Genomic DNA, 17,314 nt, shown 5'->3' on the forward strand with positions numbered 1-17,314 from the left:
AGTCTATAGTTAGTTTAGAGCCCTTAGCCTGAAATGTTCTGATATTAGTTCATTAATTCAGCTTAAAGAAATCAGTAACTATTATTAAATAATTTGCTTTGTGGTTAAAAAATTTCAAATATATATATATATAATGTCTTAGGGAGCTAAGATTCATGTTTACATTTACTGCATTAATCATCAAAATTAGGGGGGGCAGTAAACAAATTTTTCAAGCAGTGGAGTCAGCATGACAAAAATAATCTCGTTTTTATTTTAGGTTCAGATTTCATTACTGCACTCGAACAACTACAACCGGACTTGGCGTCACTGTACAACCCAAACTGCTTCCGTCAGAAACGCTGAGACTCGTGTGCGGTGATTGTTATTAATAATTAGCTCCTTGGTTCTTGATAGAAAAAGGCTATCAACAAGCATTTGTTTATCCACAACAAAAAGTATAATTAGCTTATCCCACTTAGTAAATCTTGTATGCATGCCAACTCATACCAAACTGCTACTTTTACAAAAAAAAAAATTGCAATAATACAGTTCATTTTTCCAGTCCTTTTTGCACAAAATTTATTTACAATGTCTACATAAATGCTCCAAGGTGGGACTATGGAAAAATACACACATGACCGATGCTTTGCTCAGAAATAAAGTCAACATATTAAAAATAAATCTTCAGTCTATGTTTTTGAGCTGCATAAAACAGGAAGTGATGTATAAGGTGGCGGTTGTTGCATGGGGACAATGATGCTCGATGTGACAATTGGGCTTCTACACACACGGCCTTTTGGTTTCCATGCTTCCTCCTACCAGTCTCCTTAAGACACTGCCTGCAACAGCTGATTAATCATTGTTGATGACTGCAGTTTTTCCCATCCTTCCCGATTTACATCTGTTCAGGCCAATTCAAATATGGTGAGTAAATGAATTAGACATGCAAATTCAAGCCCCAGGCTAGAAAGAGGGAGAGAGAGGGAAAAAGAGAGAGAGAGAGAGAAAGAGAGAGAGGGAGAGACAGCGCGCGCATGGCTGAAATCCTAGGCGAGAAGAAAGATTCTTCCGCCTGATAGTTATTTTAATGCTCTAAAAATCCTGCAAATCAGACCTTCCTGTCCCTTGCAGGATAACTGTAAGGCTTTTTAATGTAAGGAGGCTTCTGGAGGAAGTGAAGAGCTATGGAAACAACACACATAGTGTGGAAAAATTTCACATTTTTCTTAAAAAATCTATAAGAAACAACGTAATATGGATAACAGTATAATAGCATTTACAATATTTCACTCTTTGTTCTCTTAATGTCTTATATAGTTATTTAGCATGTCCCCCAGATTGACTTCGGTTGGTAGTTCCTGCTTTTTAAGAGTCCCTATGAAGAATTAGGGATGCTCCTTGGTCCAAAGTAGATGCCAAGAATGGAACTCCACAATCATTGCAGAAAAAACATGATTTGAAATCAGTCACCATTGCAGACAATGCATATTCCCTTAAGCTACTGAGCATGAATGTCCATGACTTGTCCACTCATTGTTGGGTCTCCTGTATTAAGAACCGTGGGGCTTGATGCTGACATTGGCATTCCAGGGTGGGGCGGTCCTCCATGCATCATCACTGTTGGGTGGTGAGGGTGTCCAGGAATGTACGTATGCATGGGGGGCCCATGACGCAGCTGAGCAGGATGGGGGGGCATCTGGGGTTGGGTATAACTTGGCTGTCCCATACTCACACCCATTGGACCACCCCGGGCTACATACTCCCCTGGCATACTTTGCAGCCCTGTAGAAATTCAAAAGAAAGAAACAAAAAGAAAATATTATGAAAAAGCAATAGTGTGGTTCTGGCTATGGCAATCCTATGAAAGGCAGGGGACACTGTGATTAAGGGAACATGGCTCTGTGAAATATTCTTTTCATTCATATAGAAGAAAATAAAATGAGAAATGTTGTGCTGGAAACTCACATTTTGTGACTACTTTTTTTTTTTCATTGTCATTGTACCAGGTCAGCCTACTGAGGTCTTGTTTACTTAACAAACAAAACTGTTATTTGAGGTCTGGTCTGAAAAAAGCACTTTTGTTCCCTGGGATATTCTCTACCAAGAGTACAAGAGTACCCTGCAACAGTCATGAAACATCTCACATGAAACTAACTAGATAGGCTCACTAAGGTTGATTACTTAGCTAAACTCATACTTTTGGAAAATTAAAACAAAACAAAACCATAACAGTTATCAATGAATTCCTTCCTCATGATTCCTTAGAGCTGGGGGAAAGAAAGCCTGTACAAAACCCTGCCCACCTTTCAATGATTTTGAGAACAATAAGAAAAATTGAACCTAAAACAATACCCCTCCTGCTTTGAGAGGCCTCTTGTCTTCTGCATGGATTGCTATAGTTGATGGAAACTGACAGGTGTATTGTTTCTGAGAGCTATAAGCTCCATAATCATCAAGGGTGAAAGGCATAACGCTATTGCTAAGTAGGTTCAATTGGCTTTAGTTCTAAGTAATAGTGTACTGTGAATACGATGAACACCTTCGAATAAGGTCTCCAGGCTCTTGCAATGAATGGCTGCTTAATCTAGCCTAAAGGAACATTTTTGAACTAATGAAAATTGCTTATAAAATATACTGTACCCACAGCTCTTTAATCAAAAAAGATGATAATATTTTTTGTAATAACCTATTAATTTAATTGGTCACGAAGCATAAAATACATCATTTAAATTTAATTGACCCAGAAACTAAGAAACAATATTTAAATTAACTTAGCTAGAGAATTCCATGATGAGGTAATAAGACTGTTGCATTCTTGTGTTCAGTGGAATGTTTTCAGGAGCTAATTGTTAAACTTTTATTTGCCTCACACCCAGAGAGGAAGACCAATATGAATTACCCTTGGCCTCAGCAGCAGTTTTAAATAGTGTGTTAATATAATCAGAGACACAACCAAGACTCAGCTCTAACTGATTTTAATTCCAGAAACAAAGGTAGAGCAATGCCATCAGGGGTAATTTAGAAAGCGAACCAGGGCTTTGGTGTTCAAAACAGTCTTAGTTGTTTGAACACGGATGGCTGGAGTGTCTTTTTTGGAGAGAAAATGCAAGAGGGAGAATCTGGGACAGTTTTCCTAGGCCCACTCCACTAGGCCTGCCACCGAAGATTGCATTAATGATCTCTATTTTTGTATACTGAATAAGTCAAATCCATTTGTCACACTTCGAGTGATGGCATACTTAATTTGGATATAGTCAATTAGCCTAGGCTAAGCCCCGCAGCCTGCTGTGCACACCTCTATTTTGTATTCTCCCTTTTTCCATTGCCACACGTAATCCCATTATGATGGACAGACAAAGGAATAAACTAAGAAAAAAAAATCAAAGTTTGGTTGACTGAAGCTCAAAATATGCCTTTACTTACCCTAAGTAAAGCTAGTGTTTATTTTCCCTAAAAGAAGTCTCTGTTTGGCTTTTCCGTGTCTTGCAGGTTAGTGTAGAAATGTAACTCATGCATCAACTGCGGTTAGACAGATTTATGACACTTTGGGGACATGCTCTTTCCTCTCCTTGCACTGCTGCAGACTGCTTACATTTTGCAAATCAGTCTGTTGCTATGACAACCCACTCCCCCACCTCCTGACTGTTTCTTATTTTGTCATGTGGTCAGTACTGTATAATAGCAACACACAGGATAAATGTACATCATACACAGTATTTATAAGCTTAAAAGCTTGATCACCACCAAAGAGAAAATGAAGGAAGCAAGAAACCAGGAGTTCAATGGAAAGGAATGAACAAGCATGAAGCTATGGGCAAGGAGAACATAAGAAAATGCAAGAGGAAAAATATTCCTAGGACAAAGTGAAAACAAAGACCCCATTTGTACTTACTTCCCCCTGGCTTTGCGATTGGTTAACTAGATGAAGGTTACATGTAGTGCCACTGCCCCTCCATGCCCATATTCATGCCCATTCCACTCATAGGTCCTAGAAGGGAGATAAAAATCCAAGAAGAGGCCAGAAAATGAGCAAAGTCAACAGATAGTGCCAAAAGACCCTTAAAAAAATAGATTCCAGAGGGTTGAGAAACAGTGAGATCTTCAGTGCGTAAAGATCCTGGCTTCCCCTCTGCAATACTTAGACGCACAGATGGCAGGCAAGGCAGGCAGCTTGAGATAACAGCAAAGGATGAAGTGGATTTACCTGTGCTGATGGGAGTGACACTCTCGGAGTTACCAATGAGAAGCAACCCCAAAACAGCCTTACCTGGTGCCCTGATGCCCATGTGTTGCTGACCGTCCATCACGAAACCTCCCATTGGCTGTCCGTCGGGGTTATAAGGTGTTCCTTGACTTACTATAAAAGTGCAGAACACAAGTTCTTAACAACAGTCTCCAAGAGAGAATAAAATAGCCAGAGACAGAGAGAACATACCAGGCGGATGTAATTTTAAAACATTTGAAGTTAAATTTCAGCTCTCCATACCTCTGACCAAGTTTTAAAACCCTGTTTGCAGAATAGTGAACATACGGAAACTCCATGTTTGGGTTTCACCTGGCGCTCACACAACGGTTGTTGAAGGGAAAAAAAATTCCAGGAATACGACTAAACATGCAGTGACTCAATGTAGCACTTTACACAGTTTTCCACAGCGCTCCCTCTGAGACCAGACAGTGTTTCCGAGGAAAGTAAAGACCCACATCACCCCTAGTAAATACTGTTGTTGATCTCGCTGGTGTGTTACAACACAGAAATAAAGCCTAGAAAGATGTTTCTTGGATTTTTAGGTCTGCAAGCTGGGATCCCATAGAAGTACTGCCATTTTAAGCTCAGATTAAAAATCAAAAAGCTGTTATTAACAAAAAAAAAAGTTGACTAGGACAAGGCCTGAGAAATAGGAATTGTGTGTTTATACCACTACCTGAGTCCCATGTTTTAACTGTACATGAAAAGCTGCTTCAGAAGTAAGCTGCCTTGGGTTATTAAAGCACACAAAAGCTCTACCTCATTGAATGTCTTTGAACTTTACTGAGTCCCACAAGCGATCCTGACCCCTTTGCCCTTTTGACAGGTAATAAAGTTTACAGCAATTCCACACCAAGCCATGCACCAGGGAGTGGTCATAGTAGCAGAAAGAGCTGGGAAGGCAAACTCAGAAAAAAATAACATTAATATATTGAATGTGTACAAAGAATATTGTAACTGAGCATATGATTTAAGAGTTACTTTTCTGTTGGCTTTTTTCCCACCTTCTCCAAACATTTTATAATGATGTTAAATTGATTAGTGTTGTTATGAAATGAAACTGGTTTCATTTTAATTGCCAGGCGCTCCTAGCACTCACTCCCAGTTTATTTACCAGGTATCGGACCTCCCGGTGAATGGCTTGAGGATGGTTTTCGCTTGCGTGACTTGAATACAGTCACTATGGGGGACTTGCCTGCTCGGTTGGACTGGTCTATCATGGGCTGCACTATTCTCCTCCGGGCATTAATAAACCTGTAACCAAGAAAGCAGAGCAAATCATTATATCTTAAAACAAAACAAAACAAAACAGAATGGGGGGGTAGAGGAAGAGAAGATGGATAGCAGTGAGAGCAAAGCCCGATCTTGGCAAAACGGTCTTCTCCCCTGTTCTGTGCAGTTCCGCTGCTGCAAAACCCGCAACCCCTGGTGACCTTTGAGTACATAGGCTTGGGGTTTCTGAGTTGATTTATGTTTGCCTGTTTTACCACAGTTGGACACTTCCATTTCATCTTTTCATGGGGGAATTAGGGGAGTTTTCAGGAAACAATACTAGCTGGCCACCACTCTTTTCAATTGCGAGGGGTGGGGGAAATTTAGTGGAGAGAGCAAAATGTCCGTAAGGGCATCTGTTACCGCTCCTAATTAGTGACATTTCAATCTTATGTTCCCTGACTTCTTTTTTACAATTTTTATCAAAACCTTCCCTACCTCTTACAAACCTAATTCTATTTTAATGCCCACTATTAAGATAATGAACTGGGATGGCAGCACACCATCAAATGAGGGAATGTCTGGAGTTTATCACCACTAACCCACACTGCTGGGGACTTCAGAGAAATGCATTCCTTGTAGAGATTTCTTGGGGTGGTTTTTTTTTTTTTTTTTGCTCTTTATGCAAAGTCTGAGGTCAAGGCAAGGTCACAGCTATACAGTAATTGAACTTATAATCTTGCTTTCTCCAGCTAGACCTGAAATTTTATAATGAACATCTTATTAAGATATTTAAGTCGCTTAAGTGTCTTAATGAGATTTTCCTTACAATTTTTGTTGGCTCTCCAAGAGTGATTAATACAAGCTATCCAAAGCCATGCGTGTGAAATTTCTAACTCTTAAAATCTGTCTGTACTGAGTAATACTGAGAATTACATATTGAATACAGAAAATGAGTGGGACATATTAGATTCTGAAATAGTAAATCGCTTTCGGTTCTCAGCTCAGATTTGAATATATTGAACATGAGCAGCACATAAAAATACAATTAAAAGTTTAATAATACACTATTAATAATACAGAATTCACAGTCCAGTATGAATTCTAGTTTGTAAGTCTCCCTAGTTCAGGTAGGAAAATAGATCCCCAAACACAAACTATTAAACAGACAGGGACAGATTTTTAAAATAAAAGTGAATACTTCCTGATATGTTAAGATTCTCAGTATCTTACAGTCTTGTTTCTTCATTACCTGAGAGGTAATTAAAATAACAACGGTGGAATTTAACTAAAAGGACACTGTTGGTGTGAACTCCTGATAATGCATATCATATCAGTTCTTGGATATGAAGTCCCTGAACTGCTAATAAAAATATTTAAAACAAGGATCTAAAACAAATTGTGTTGCAAATCAGGTTACCATTATCTTGTATAAACCATGGAAATTGGAATCATGTGAGCAGAAGGTTAGACTAATTCTCCAGTCTCATTATACGCACAGGTGTAGCACAAACACTATGTGAAATAGCCAATTAAAATGAAAAAAAAATCTGCTTTTTCATTAGCTGCCTTCACTGCATGACCAATTAGAAAATGATTTAATATTAATATTCTGCATATACCAACAGTAATTTTCGTAGCAGCTAACACAGGTAAGAGAGCAAAACCCAGCTCTTCGTCTGTGGGACTGTCGGTAATCTGCAGGGTCTTAGCGGGAAGGAACTCTGGTAACTTTTTTAAAGTCCCTTTAAAAGCATAATATTTTTGTGGATATGATTTATACTGTTTATCTACAAATAGGAAGCACACTTCTAACAGATGCAAAACCACAGCTCAGGGAAGTCACTTACTTATTTGAGGTCACATGTCACCCAAGAGATGTTAATCATTTGCTGAATGACACACAGCTGGTGAACCTAATGGCAGCAAGCACCTACGCCTCTAATGTCCTAACCAAAGCATGGCCACTGCTGTGTTACCCATCTAGAATATCCCGAACTACATAGATTTTTAAAAATAAGCTGGTTTTGCCCTGGCTGGTGTGGCTCAGTAGATTGAGCGCCGACCTGCAAATCAAAGGGTTTCAGGTTTAATTCCCAGTCAGGACACATGCCTGGGTTATGGGCCAGGTCCCCAGCTGGGGGCATGTGAGAGGCAACCACACACTGATGTTTCTCTCCCTCTCTTCCTTCCCCTCTCTAAAAACTAACTAAATCAATAAGTAAATAAATAAATAAATACATAAATAGCTGGTTTTGAGCCAGTCACCACTGGTGGCAACTCTATTGCTGATTCCAAGAATAAGCAGGACTGAACATTTTGTAGACTAAGAATTTTGATGACCATCCTGCTTGCGTACACGAAGATAAAGCTATGCATAAGAAGATTCAGTGATCTATATTCTAAAGCTTGCCTCCTTCACATCTGTACACTCAGATTTCCAAAGACCACTTCATAAAACAAGCTCAGGTTTGAACCCATGACAATTAAACCCATGAAATCAGAGAAAAATTGTACCTCGCGTTTGGAAGGGGCTTTAACGGCCACCTGGCTTGGTCACTGATGTGGATCCCCTCTCTGATATCCCCATCTGATAGATGGGTAGCCTCCACCGGACTGTTCCTGATACAGTACTTCCCACCCCTCCTGACAGTCCATTCGTTCTATGGACAGTCCATTCATTCTAGCAGCTCCTGCCTTACCTGACCTAAAATGCTTTCGCCAGGACAACTCCTTGGGGTAATTTAAACAACTTTAATCTCACTTCTTTAGAATTGCCTTTCAAATATTTCAACTACAGCCATCATGCCCACTGGCTTCTCCCCTCTTCTCCCCAAGTTACACACTGTGACTCTTACCAAGTTCATTCTAGAATGTGAGTTCTTTTAGGGTACTGAGTTCACTCACCACCTGAGCCACTCTTTGCTCACCATGCTGAGGTTTGTCCGTGCGCCCCTGAAGGTCTTCGGAAGACGACACTAAACGCCAACCTCCAAGCCTTGCTGTGGTGCCCATGCAGGGAGCCAACACCTCGCTGCCAGCTCTCAGCTCAGGGCCCCCAGGGACTAGGTGCCATTTGTTTTTCTTGTGGTGGCAGTAATTAGTCATTGTTACTGATGACACCAGTGTCTGCCACATATGGGATGCATAGATATGAAGGTGGGACTTCTTTCATTAAATAAAAACAACCAAACTTTGAAAACCTAAGAATGCCTAATCACTTTGTCTAAACCACTAGACCACGTACTTGGAACTTCTCATTTCTGAAAACTTCATCAACTTGTATAGGGGCCTCATCAACTCTCAGAATGCTACTGAATTACAATTCCTGTACTTACAGGAAACAAATTATTATCTGGGGTCACAGTAGATAGATATATTTATCTGAAAATAACTAAGAACAAAATATTTTCATTTTTAAAACATCATCCCTTTGAACTTAAAACCATCTCAACATGTGATTCTCCTTAGTGCATTTTATCATTCTCCCAGACTGTCTTATATGTCCTCTCTTTGGAATTACACTCTATACAGCAAAGCCATGTGTTTAGATGGCTTCAGGGTGAATTCAGATACAAAAACATTTTCCTTCTGGGCAAAGCAATAAAATGACATTCTTGCTCCTCCCACTCTAAGTCAAACAGAGGTCAGTTCCCCCATCCCTGTATCTGTTTAAATAAACTGGTCCAGCTGTTTGTTTCTAAAATGCCCTTTGACCTTGTGTCTCATCCTCCCCGCTTTTGCGACAATGCTTCACTTTCCATTGTGGAAGATTCTAAATTATCAAGAATTTTCTAAACACTGAACCAAAAAAGGAACTTTACATTTTATGTGAACTTCTATGAATATATTCCCTTCTTAAAATACTGTCATTTCCAGAAGCATCCGTAAAATACTCATTTCAAGTTCATATGTGTGTGTTCCAATATATATCTATATTTACATGTGAATACATAAATATATATATATATTAGAACTTGAACATAAGAAGCAGTGTTTTTTAGAGAGAAATGAAAAAAGAGAAGATAACCCCACTTTCAATATACAATAAAATATACTTTCTCCAAAAACCATGAAGTAATTTAAAATAAAATATATCCATGAAGTACACACAATCTTTAGAATTTCCCATGTTGATAAGGTCTGTTTAAGAAGTTTGTTAGCTTAAAGATATAAGAGAAAACTTTTCCACTTGATGTCCCAACACTACAGCCTTTAGAACTCAGATGTATGCATGACATCAGGAAGACACAGAAGCCAGAGAGTTTTTCTGACTCACTAGAGGAGTTCCACGCCAGGGGCGAAGAGACTGTAGCTCGACCTTGCCACAAACTGGGCATTTGAAAAGGTAAGCCTTCCAGTCGAGTGTGCTTTCAAGTCGGGAAACATTCTGTTTGCCTTTCCATGTTCCATTCTGAACACCGAGGTATACTTTTAAAAATCTCATTCTGCTTTGAAATTACAATCTTCTTTTGTGAAATACTCTTTAAGAACTGGATGTTCTGTAGGTGGTAGAAGACTAAATAAGGGAAATAATTCTTATATTCCCTTTTTTCATAGAATCATGGATTAGACTTTCTTCCTGTGACCCAACTATCTCCTTTCTCAAATCAAGAGGTTTTAAAAAGAAAAGGAATGTAATGGATTGACTTTATAGCTTTATTCTATATCAAGATAAACACAGATATACTTGTATTTCTTTTTTTTTAGTTATTTAGTTATTTGGTGTTTTTTTTTTTTTGGTTATTTAGTTATTTGTTTAGGACACAAGTCCTAGTTAGGGGAAATGGTAGGTTAACAGGGAAGCAAAATCTTCAAAAGTATAGCACACAAGATCACCTCAAAGTTGCATTTTAGTCTTTGCATTTTTAAATAGGAATCAGACAGGGAGAATGGGAGATGAATCCTGAGTTGTGCCAAAAAGAAATACACAAAGTTTTGCTTTATTCTTTCTTCTCTTCGCCCCCCAGATCTTTGTATTAGACTTTTTTTTCATTCTGTTAATTCCACCTTCCTCCTTTTATTCTCAGTCTGTGAATACCTGAATAGTTTTTCTGAGCAAGATCTGGTAGAACAGCTTTCAAAAGTTGACCTTTGTCCTTTAGTTTATCCTCCACTGCTTGCCCGGCTCCTTCCCACAAAACCGGACTGCTAACTTTAGTTTCCTCTTGGTGAGAACCAGGAGAGGTAGAGAGATTATAGTGGGCATCCGTCTGATCCGAAACACAAGGTACACGGTCCCAGTTCCACAGGCAGCTTTTTCCACACAGCTTTGCCCTTTTCCTATACTTGTATACCTTTGGTCTTCCTTGTATGGCTCTCTGTAATACTCGCAAAAATAAAGAAAAATTATTTGTTCACTTTCAGAAACGACACTGCCCCCTTTACTCAATTAATTCTATTCCTCAATGCTTATGACTCTCTTTGTTCACCGAGCCCAGTTTGTCCCTTCAGCACGTCACTGCCAACCCAGTGAGCCACAGAAAATCAGAGCACCGCTGCTTCTCAGCGGTGCTGATTGTCAGTCACCCCCACAGTGCCTCCTGCCCGCTAGGTGTGCGTGCACAGTCGGCAGGCGGGAGGTGCCCGTTCAGGGAGGGAGGAGCACCGTTTCACAGTGCCCGCCCCCATGCCCCAGAAGCTCACGTCGTCAACTTAATATTAAAGAAAAGATTCCCTTAAATAGCAGGATATGTCAGTAAAGATGCCCTTCTACACCTGTATCGTCCTTCAGAGAAATTACAAATGATACTCATCTTTGATTAGTATTTAGGTATAGTTAGAAATACCTACACAGACATTTTATTAATAATAAAAATTAATACCTTGTATTCTTAAGTATAAGTAGTAGTGGTTTCTAGATGCTCTGTTCATTATTTAGTCACAAATAAACAACATGCAAATATAATATGTGATTGATAAATAATTCATTGAGATAATTTCTACAAATATTTCTATAGAATAAAACCTTGCGAAAAATCTTCACATATAAAATGTTGCATTGGAAGGTAATTGCTGAATTCCAGAATTTTGTCCTTTTTCTAGTCCATGAATTTTCCTTGACATAACATTTCTTTCAACTTTATCAGTCATTTAAATAAAATCATATATACTACATTTTTTAAAAGTCAGCATTTCCTGATAACTTTAAGGCCTGTTTTATAAATAAACCTTTCGGGGAAAGAGTTCTAGCTATCTCCCAAATAACTCTCTGTGCTCTAAAACAAGAAATGAACTTCACAATCTTTTGCTGGACTCCTTCATGTTAGATTTACATTTATTTATGAAATTTAATGATCCATAACTGGCAGTCTTCAGGATCCACGCTTTCTACACTCTCTTTCTCTGGGAAATAAACTTGCATGAAAAATGATTTTAAGATGCTCGCGAAAGTTGACTCCATCTCAAGTCGAGCCGTATGAAATCATGTTTTTGGTACCTCTCTCTACAGGATCCAACAGTTCCAAGACTGCAATACATCACCTGCATGTCTGAGGGTGGAAGAGGTGACTGGACGGGAGGGGGGAAAGGGGAGCACGGGTTCCGCTCCCCGTCCGTCCCAGAAGTAAGTATATCGCTCAGATCGCAATAAGCCCGTTAATCGGCAGTCTGAGAAGGGGAGCCTTCTCTTCCAGCGACGGGCACATTTGTCAAATTACTCTAGAAAGAACTGACATTGAGGATGTTAATTACATATAAAATTTTCCTCAAAGCAACTAGTGAAAAAAACCACCAGTAAGTTAAAAAAAAATTAATGCAAAAGGAAACAACGAAAGCCGCATATTATTTTGAACTTTAAATGTTGCAATAACTTCCAAACATTTTATCACTAGGTTACATACAGCAAAGTTTTCCTTGAAAGCAAATTTTAAAGTGATTTTTTTTATTCTAAAAAAATATAAGCTTGCTAAATCATTTAATCTGACCTGAATTCAAAGCGAAAGTGGTTCCCTAAATGGGGGGGGGGGGGGTCTATATTTCTTTTGCTGCCTTTGAGATTCACTAAAGCACTAGGATCCGAACTCAGAGGAAGAGACTGGAGGCTGTCTCACCAGATTTAGGGAAAGGAATACTTACTCAACAGGAAAACGTAGGTAACAAAATGGTACTTATAAACTACTTACTTAAATGTAACAGATAATTTGCCCAATTTGAGTCTTTATAGCATATAAATATAAGAAAAAGATACAGAGTTAAAATTATTATTAGCACACTGAATCAGCAAAGGGTACTCAATGATAATATAGCAAAACCTCCTACAGCAATGAAAAAGTTAAAGTAGGTATTATCAAACAATAGATGTGTCTCGCTTTGCTTTAAGCTGCACAATTTTCTGTATAAATTCCAATTTTCCCATATTCACAAAAAGTTAATAACATTGTATCTAACTAAACATCCCACAAACATTGCAGAATATGTGTTTATTTAAAACAAATTTTAACTTTCTGCCAGTCTCCATTATACCTAGAATGGTCAGATCATTTATCATCTAAGCCGGGTTGCTTTTGACAGTGAAAGAACACTACTCATAATTATCCTGGGCAATAGGCACAGACCATGTATGTCCCCGCCAGTCGGGGTGCATGGCCAGCGTAATGATCAAAGACACAATTTTCTGAAATGAAATTCCCCCTGAACGACTGGCGCTAGAGCCCTCTGTGTGAGAACGGACCGGCCTCAGCGTGCATGCGAGGTGAAGGAACAGCAGCACCTCCCTGGAGCAGCGGTGAGTCCTCCCCTTTCTCTGGGGCTTCTCCTTCCGTTGCCCCAGTTCCCTGGCCTTGACCAACCCAAGCCTGGAGTCTCCATTTATGCCAAGGGAGGCTATCTCAACACACGGCTTGATTTCTACTCTCTCCTGCCAAATCAGGCTACAGAATGACCCACTGAAGATGACTTGACTTGAATGGGGGCCTGTCTCTGTTCTGTGGAGTATTCACTGTAATTTCTGTTCCAATGAGTAAAGCTGGAAACCAGCTCCATGTAATGTACATCAAAATGTAATATATGGAGGCCCTTAAATACAAATGGAACCACTTATACAAAGGGGCGAAAATCTGCCCAATCAGGTATATGACAAAATTTTTTGAATGAAGACACTAAGACTAACAAAATGACCTCCTTTTAAAATGTGTCAGATCTTTGAAAAATGCTTACGGGCATCTAAGCCACACTGAGAAAGTTTAGAGAATGTGAACTTCCCTTCACAGTGGCTACCCCCTTCCTTGAACGACATCATGCATAATTATCACAGTCAAAACACGGGCAAGCGCTTTAGAAATGACAAAACAGCACAGGGGTTTGTTGGGATACTATTACTCTGATTCTCAAAAACACCCAATGAATGGCACAAGAAAAACTGTATGCGTGCGCTTATGGCTGCAAGAGGGGGAAACAGCACCGCTGCCCACCAGTGCAGCGTGGATAACCAAATCGTGGTCTTTCCGTAAAATGGAATGTTACTTAGCCATGAAGAGGACCGAAGTACTGATGACGCGTTGTAACATGGATGAAAGTTAAAAACGTTATTCTTAGAGAAAGAAGCCAGTCACAAAAGACCACACATTACCTGATGAGATTTATGTGAAATGCCCAGAACAGGCAACTCCATAGAGACAGGGGGTAGCTGAGTGGTTGCCAGAGGCTGAGGGGATGGAGGACGGAGGTGTGCAGTGGGGTGAGAGTGAGAGGGGACAGACAATGGGGCGTACAAATATCAAATTACAAGGCTGTATGCCTGGAATTTATGTAACATTGTTAACTAATGTCGCCACAGTGAAAATTGAACAGAAAATAAATAAAGGGTACAGATTTTCTTTTTGAGGTGGTAACAGTGTTGTAACGTGGACTGTGGGATGATTTCCTACTAAAAACCACCGAGTTGAGCACTTTAAGTGGGCAGATGGCACAGTATCTCCATGACGCTGTTTAAAACAAACATGCAACGGTGGAAAGGAAGAGGCGCTGGACCGGGGATCAGCCCCATCCTGGCCTCTAATTAGCTGAGTAACATCATAAGGCCATGAGCCTCAGCTGTCAAATGATGCATAAAATTTCACCCAGGTTTTGGCTTCTCTTGTTCCTTAGCACCGGGTTTCTAAAATTTGAATAAATCCAGGCTCCCTGTGGGTAAATTCCAAGACTTCATATCCCTCTGTTATTTGCAATTTCAAAAGAAATAACAGGACTAAAATCCAAAGTTAATTCTCAAAAGGCGTTTTTAAACTACGCTCACTCAGAATGATTCTGATGTGCTTTCTCTGCCCCCACCCCATCCTCACCTGGCCCTGAGGATGGAGGCCTTTCCTTTCTGTGAACAGCACTGCCAGGTGACCAGACGTGGGGACTGACATCTGACTTCTTTGGACAATTCTTTCAATTGGCTTCTCACCATCCCCTGCTGCCTGCCCTTCCCACGTACACACGCACCATGCCCCACACTAACGATGAAATCAAGTCAACCATGGCAGATAGTCTAAGGCTGCCGGCCAACAGAATCCTTCAACCAGTCAACAACCCTCAAAAGTACTGGTTTACATTTAAATCAGCATCCCAGGGTACACACTAGTAGAAACTTATATATATTATTAACCGTGACGCATTTAACTTTCATCCCTAGGCAGTATTCTGTTCTGGAAAAGTAGGGACTTTGTCAATATTCAGCCAGGTCTCTCCAATGACAGGAAACTCATTGCTGAGCAAAGTTACATTTTGAACCTGAGACCGGGAACTCCCACAGGCCCGAAAGAGTCAGCGTGTTTGAGAAAGGGCATACGGTTTCCCCTTCTTCAGCGATGGCTCTAATCTGGTAAGGCACTGGGTCCTTCAGTCAATGGGGTAAGAGGCTAAAAAGCAAAAGAGGGCTCTCAAGGGCAGGAACCCATTGAAGTTTTTCGTTTGTTACTGCTCAGGTGTCAGGATCCCAGTGGGGTGCATTGTGTCTTGTATTAATGGGCCAGGCTGAGAAGCCCCAAAAGAATGGAAATAAAATAAAGAGGAAAATATCAACGACAGTGAGGCATTGAACAGGAAAGCCCTGTATTTGCCAAAGTGACAAGCATCCATGTTGTTGGAGAGACTTTTTTTGAATGTTCTCTCTCCCCTTAACCACTGAGAAAGGAACGGAACAAAACAGGGAGAATTTCCACGAGGCTCCAGGCTTCCTGTACAGTCCGCAGCAACACGGATCGGGTCAGGACAGCCTTCGCCCTCGGAAACTCTTCCTTCCCCCGCGCCCCTGGCTCTACTCCATTTTTGAGAAAAGTGTTTTATTCAACAAAGAGACAACATTTGCCCCTTCTTTTTTTCGTGTTTCAGGCTGACTTTTTAGCCACTCAGAAATGCTGTTTGTTTTCTGTAGGCACAGCCTGGAGCAAGATGGTGATGTAAGTGAGAGAGAGGGGTTCTCTGTGGGCACAGCTCGCTGCTGCAGTGCTCAGTGGTTTAATCACCCAACACCAGCCTCGGCAACTGTTGACACAAAATAGGTGGAGATCAGGTCTGTGCAAGCAGAAAATACCAGAAAGGCAAACTATATGTAAACACACTTAAGACCGATTTGACAAGAATAGACCTAAACCTGATTTGCTAGGAAACTCCTAACGTCTAAAGCTTGGGTGTCCCTCTCAGCAGAGGCTTCTGCCCCCGACAGAGTTTCCTTTCAGAAGGAAAAGAGTAACATTGGAGAAACTAAAATGAGTTTACAGAAGACAGCTGAGACATGTGTCCCCTTGCTTCGCACAGTGCGAGTTTCCGATCTGCTCCTACATGCAGGATCTATGTAATGTAATACAGCTCTTCCACGTACTCCTGGAGCGGAGCCAGTGAGGGAGAGACTGGAAAAAAGGCCAACATGCGCACTGAAGCACAGCTCCGAAAGTTGTTTCTCCTGACCTATGAAACTCGTGCGAAGCAGCAAATGGATGATGCTTAAACAGTCTTTTAATCTTATCTAACTGACACCTGACAACCCATTACTTATAGATTATTAATGCACCCACTAAAAAGTTTGTCATGTACAAAATTACCGGAGAAAAAGATTGAATGCCTGAGGAAAAAACAAATTCTGCTGTACAATAATTTAAGAAATTTCAAGCCTATTATCTGTCATGCCCTTCACAGGCTTGCAGCACACTGCTAAAAACAACTGATTTATCTCTATTATGAGCCCTAAAATGACAGCATACATGTTTTTCATGTCTTGTGATAATGTTTAGTTTCATCTAGTTTTTATTTCCCAGTGCTTGATTCACCCGCGAGGAAGAAACAGAACAACTTTTTAACTTTCCCGCCTGTCTCTTTACCACACGACCCTCACCCCTTCCCCAGTCCTAGGGTAAAGCTGGAATCAGAGTCCATTTCAGAACATTAAATGTGCTTTTCTTTGGCTCACATTATTATCTAGTCTAGACAGTTTGAGCTGGAAGAGACTTAGAGTCCCAGGAATCAGTTGAACCTGACCATGTGGGGCAGAGGAAGCTGCTGCCACAGAGGTAAAGTGACTCCATCAAGGGCACACAGCTCACCGGCGAGGAGTGGGGACAACAGATGAAATGTTTTGACTCAAAATGTTCTTTCCCCTAGATAATCCCTCCCTTTGCTTGCCCCATCAGTTGTACGTTGTCATGGGGTTTACAGGGGAATTTGTTCCTTAGCCACCTGTGGATGCCTGGACCCTTCCCCTCGATCCCGATGCCACTCAGCCCCCTCCCTTCCCAAGGTCTGCAAGTAAACGGGAGTCAGTCCCAGCTCTGCTAGGCTGCATGACATGTAAGAAGTTCTTTCCATTTCTCGGACCAAATACTTGTGCTAAGACACGGAAAACAACAAATCTGGCTTAATTAGGGCTTCCAACGAGTCCTCTGATCCACACCC

General features: G+C 40.5%; 1 protein-coding gene across 3 annotated transcripts in view; it reads right to left on the reverse strand.

The window, feature by feature from the left end:
* Positions 1 to 230: 230 nt before the first annotated feature.
* Positions 231 to 17,314, reverse strand: part of MEIS1 (Meis homeobox 1) — a 129,078-nt gene continuing 111,994 nt past the window's right edge. For 2 of the 3 annotated variants that reach the window (XM_037126281.2, XM_037126282.2), the window contains 3 exons: positions 5,424 to 5,482; positions 4,250 to 4,339; positions 231 to 1,764 (listed from right to left, as the gene is read on the reverse strand). In XM_037126281.2, the coding sequence (XP_036982176.1) occupies positions 1,481 to 1,764; positions 4,250 to 4,339; positions 5,424 to 5,482 (433 nt within the window). In that variant the 3' untranslated portion in view covers positions 231 to 1,480. Of the gene's footprint in view, positions 1,765 to 3,874; positions 3,971 to 4,249; positions 4,340 to 5,423; positions 5,483 to 17,314 lie in introns of all 3 variants that reach the window. The other variant, XM_037126283.2, reaches the window with a different exon arrangement.

This window comes from Artibeus jamaicensis, unplaced genomic scaffold (assembly GCF_021234435.1).
Source record: "Artibeus jamaicensis isolate MK-2021 breed Jamaican fruit bat unplaced genomic scaffold, CSHL_Jam_final contig_3174, whole genome shotgun sequence".
Taxonomy (NCBI): domain Eukaryota; kingdom Metazoa; phylum Chordata; class Mammalia; order Chiroptera; family Phyllostomidae; genus Artibeus; species Artibeus jamaicensis.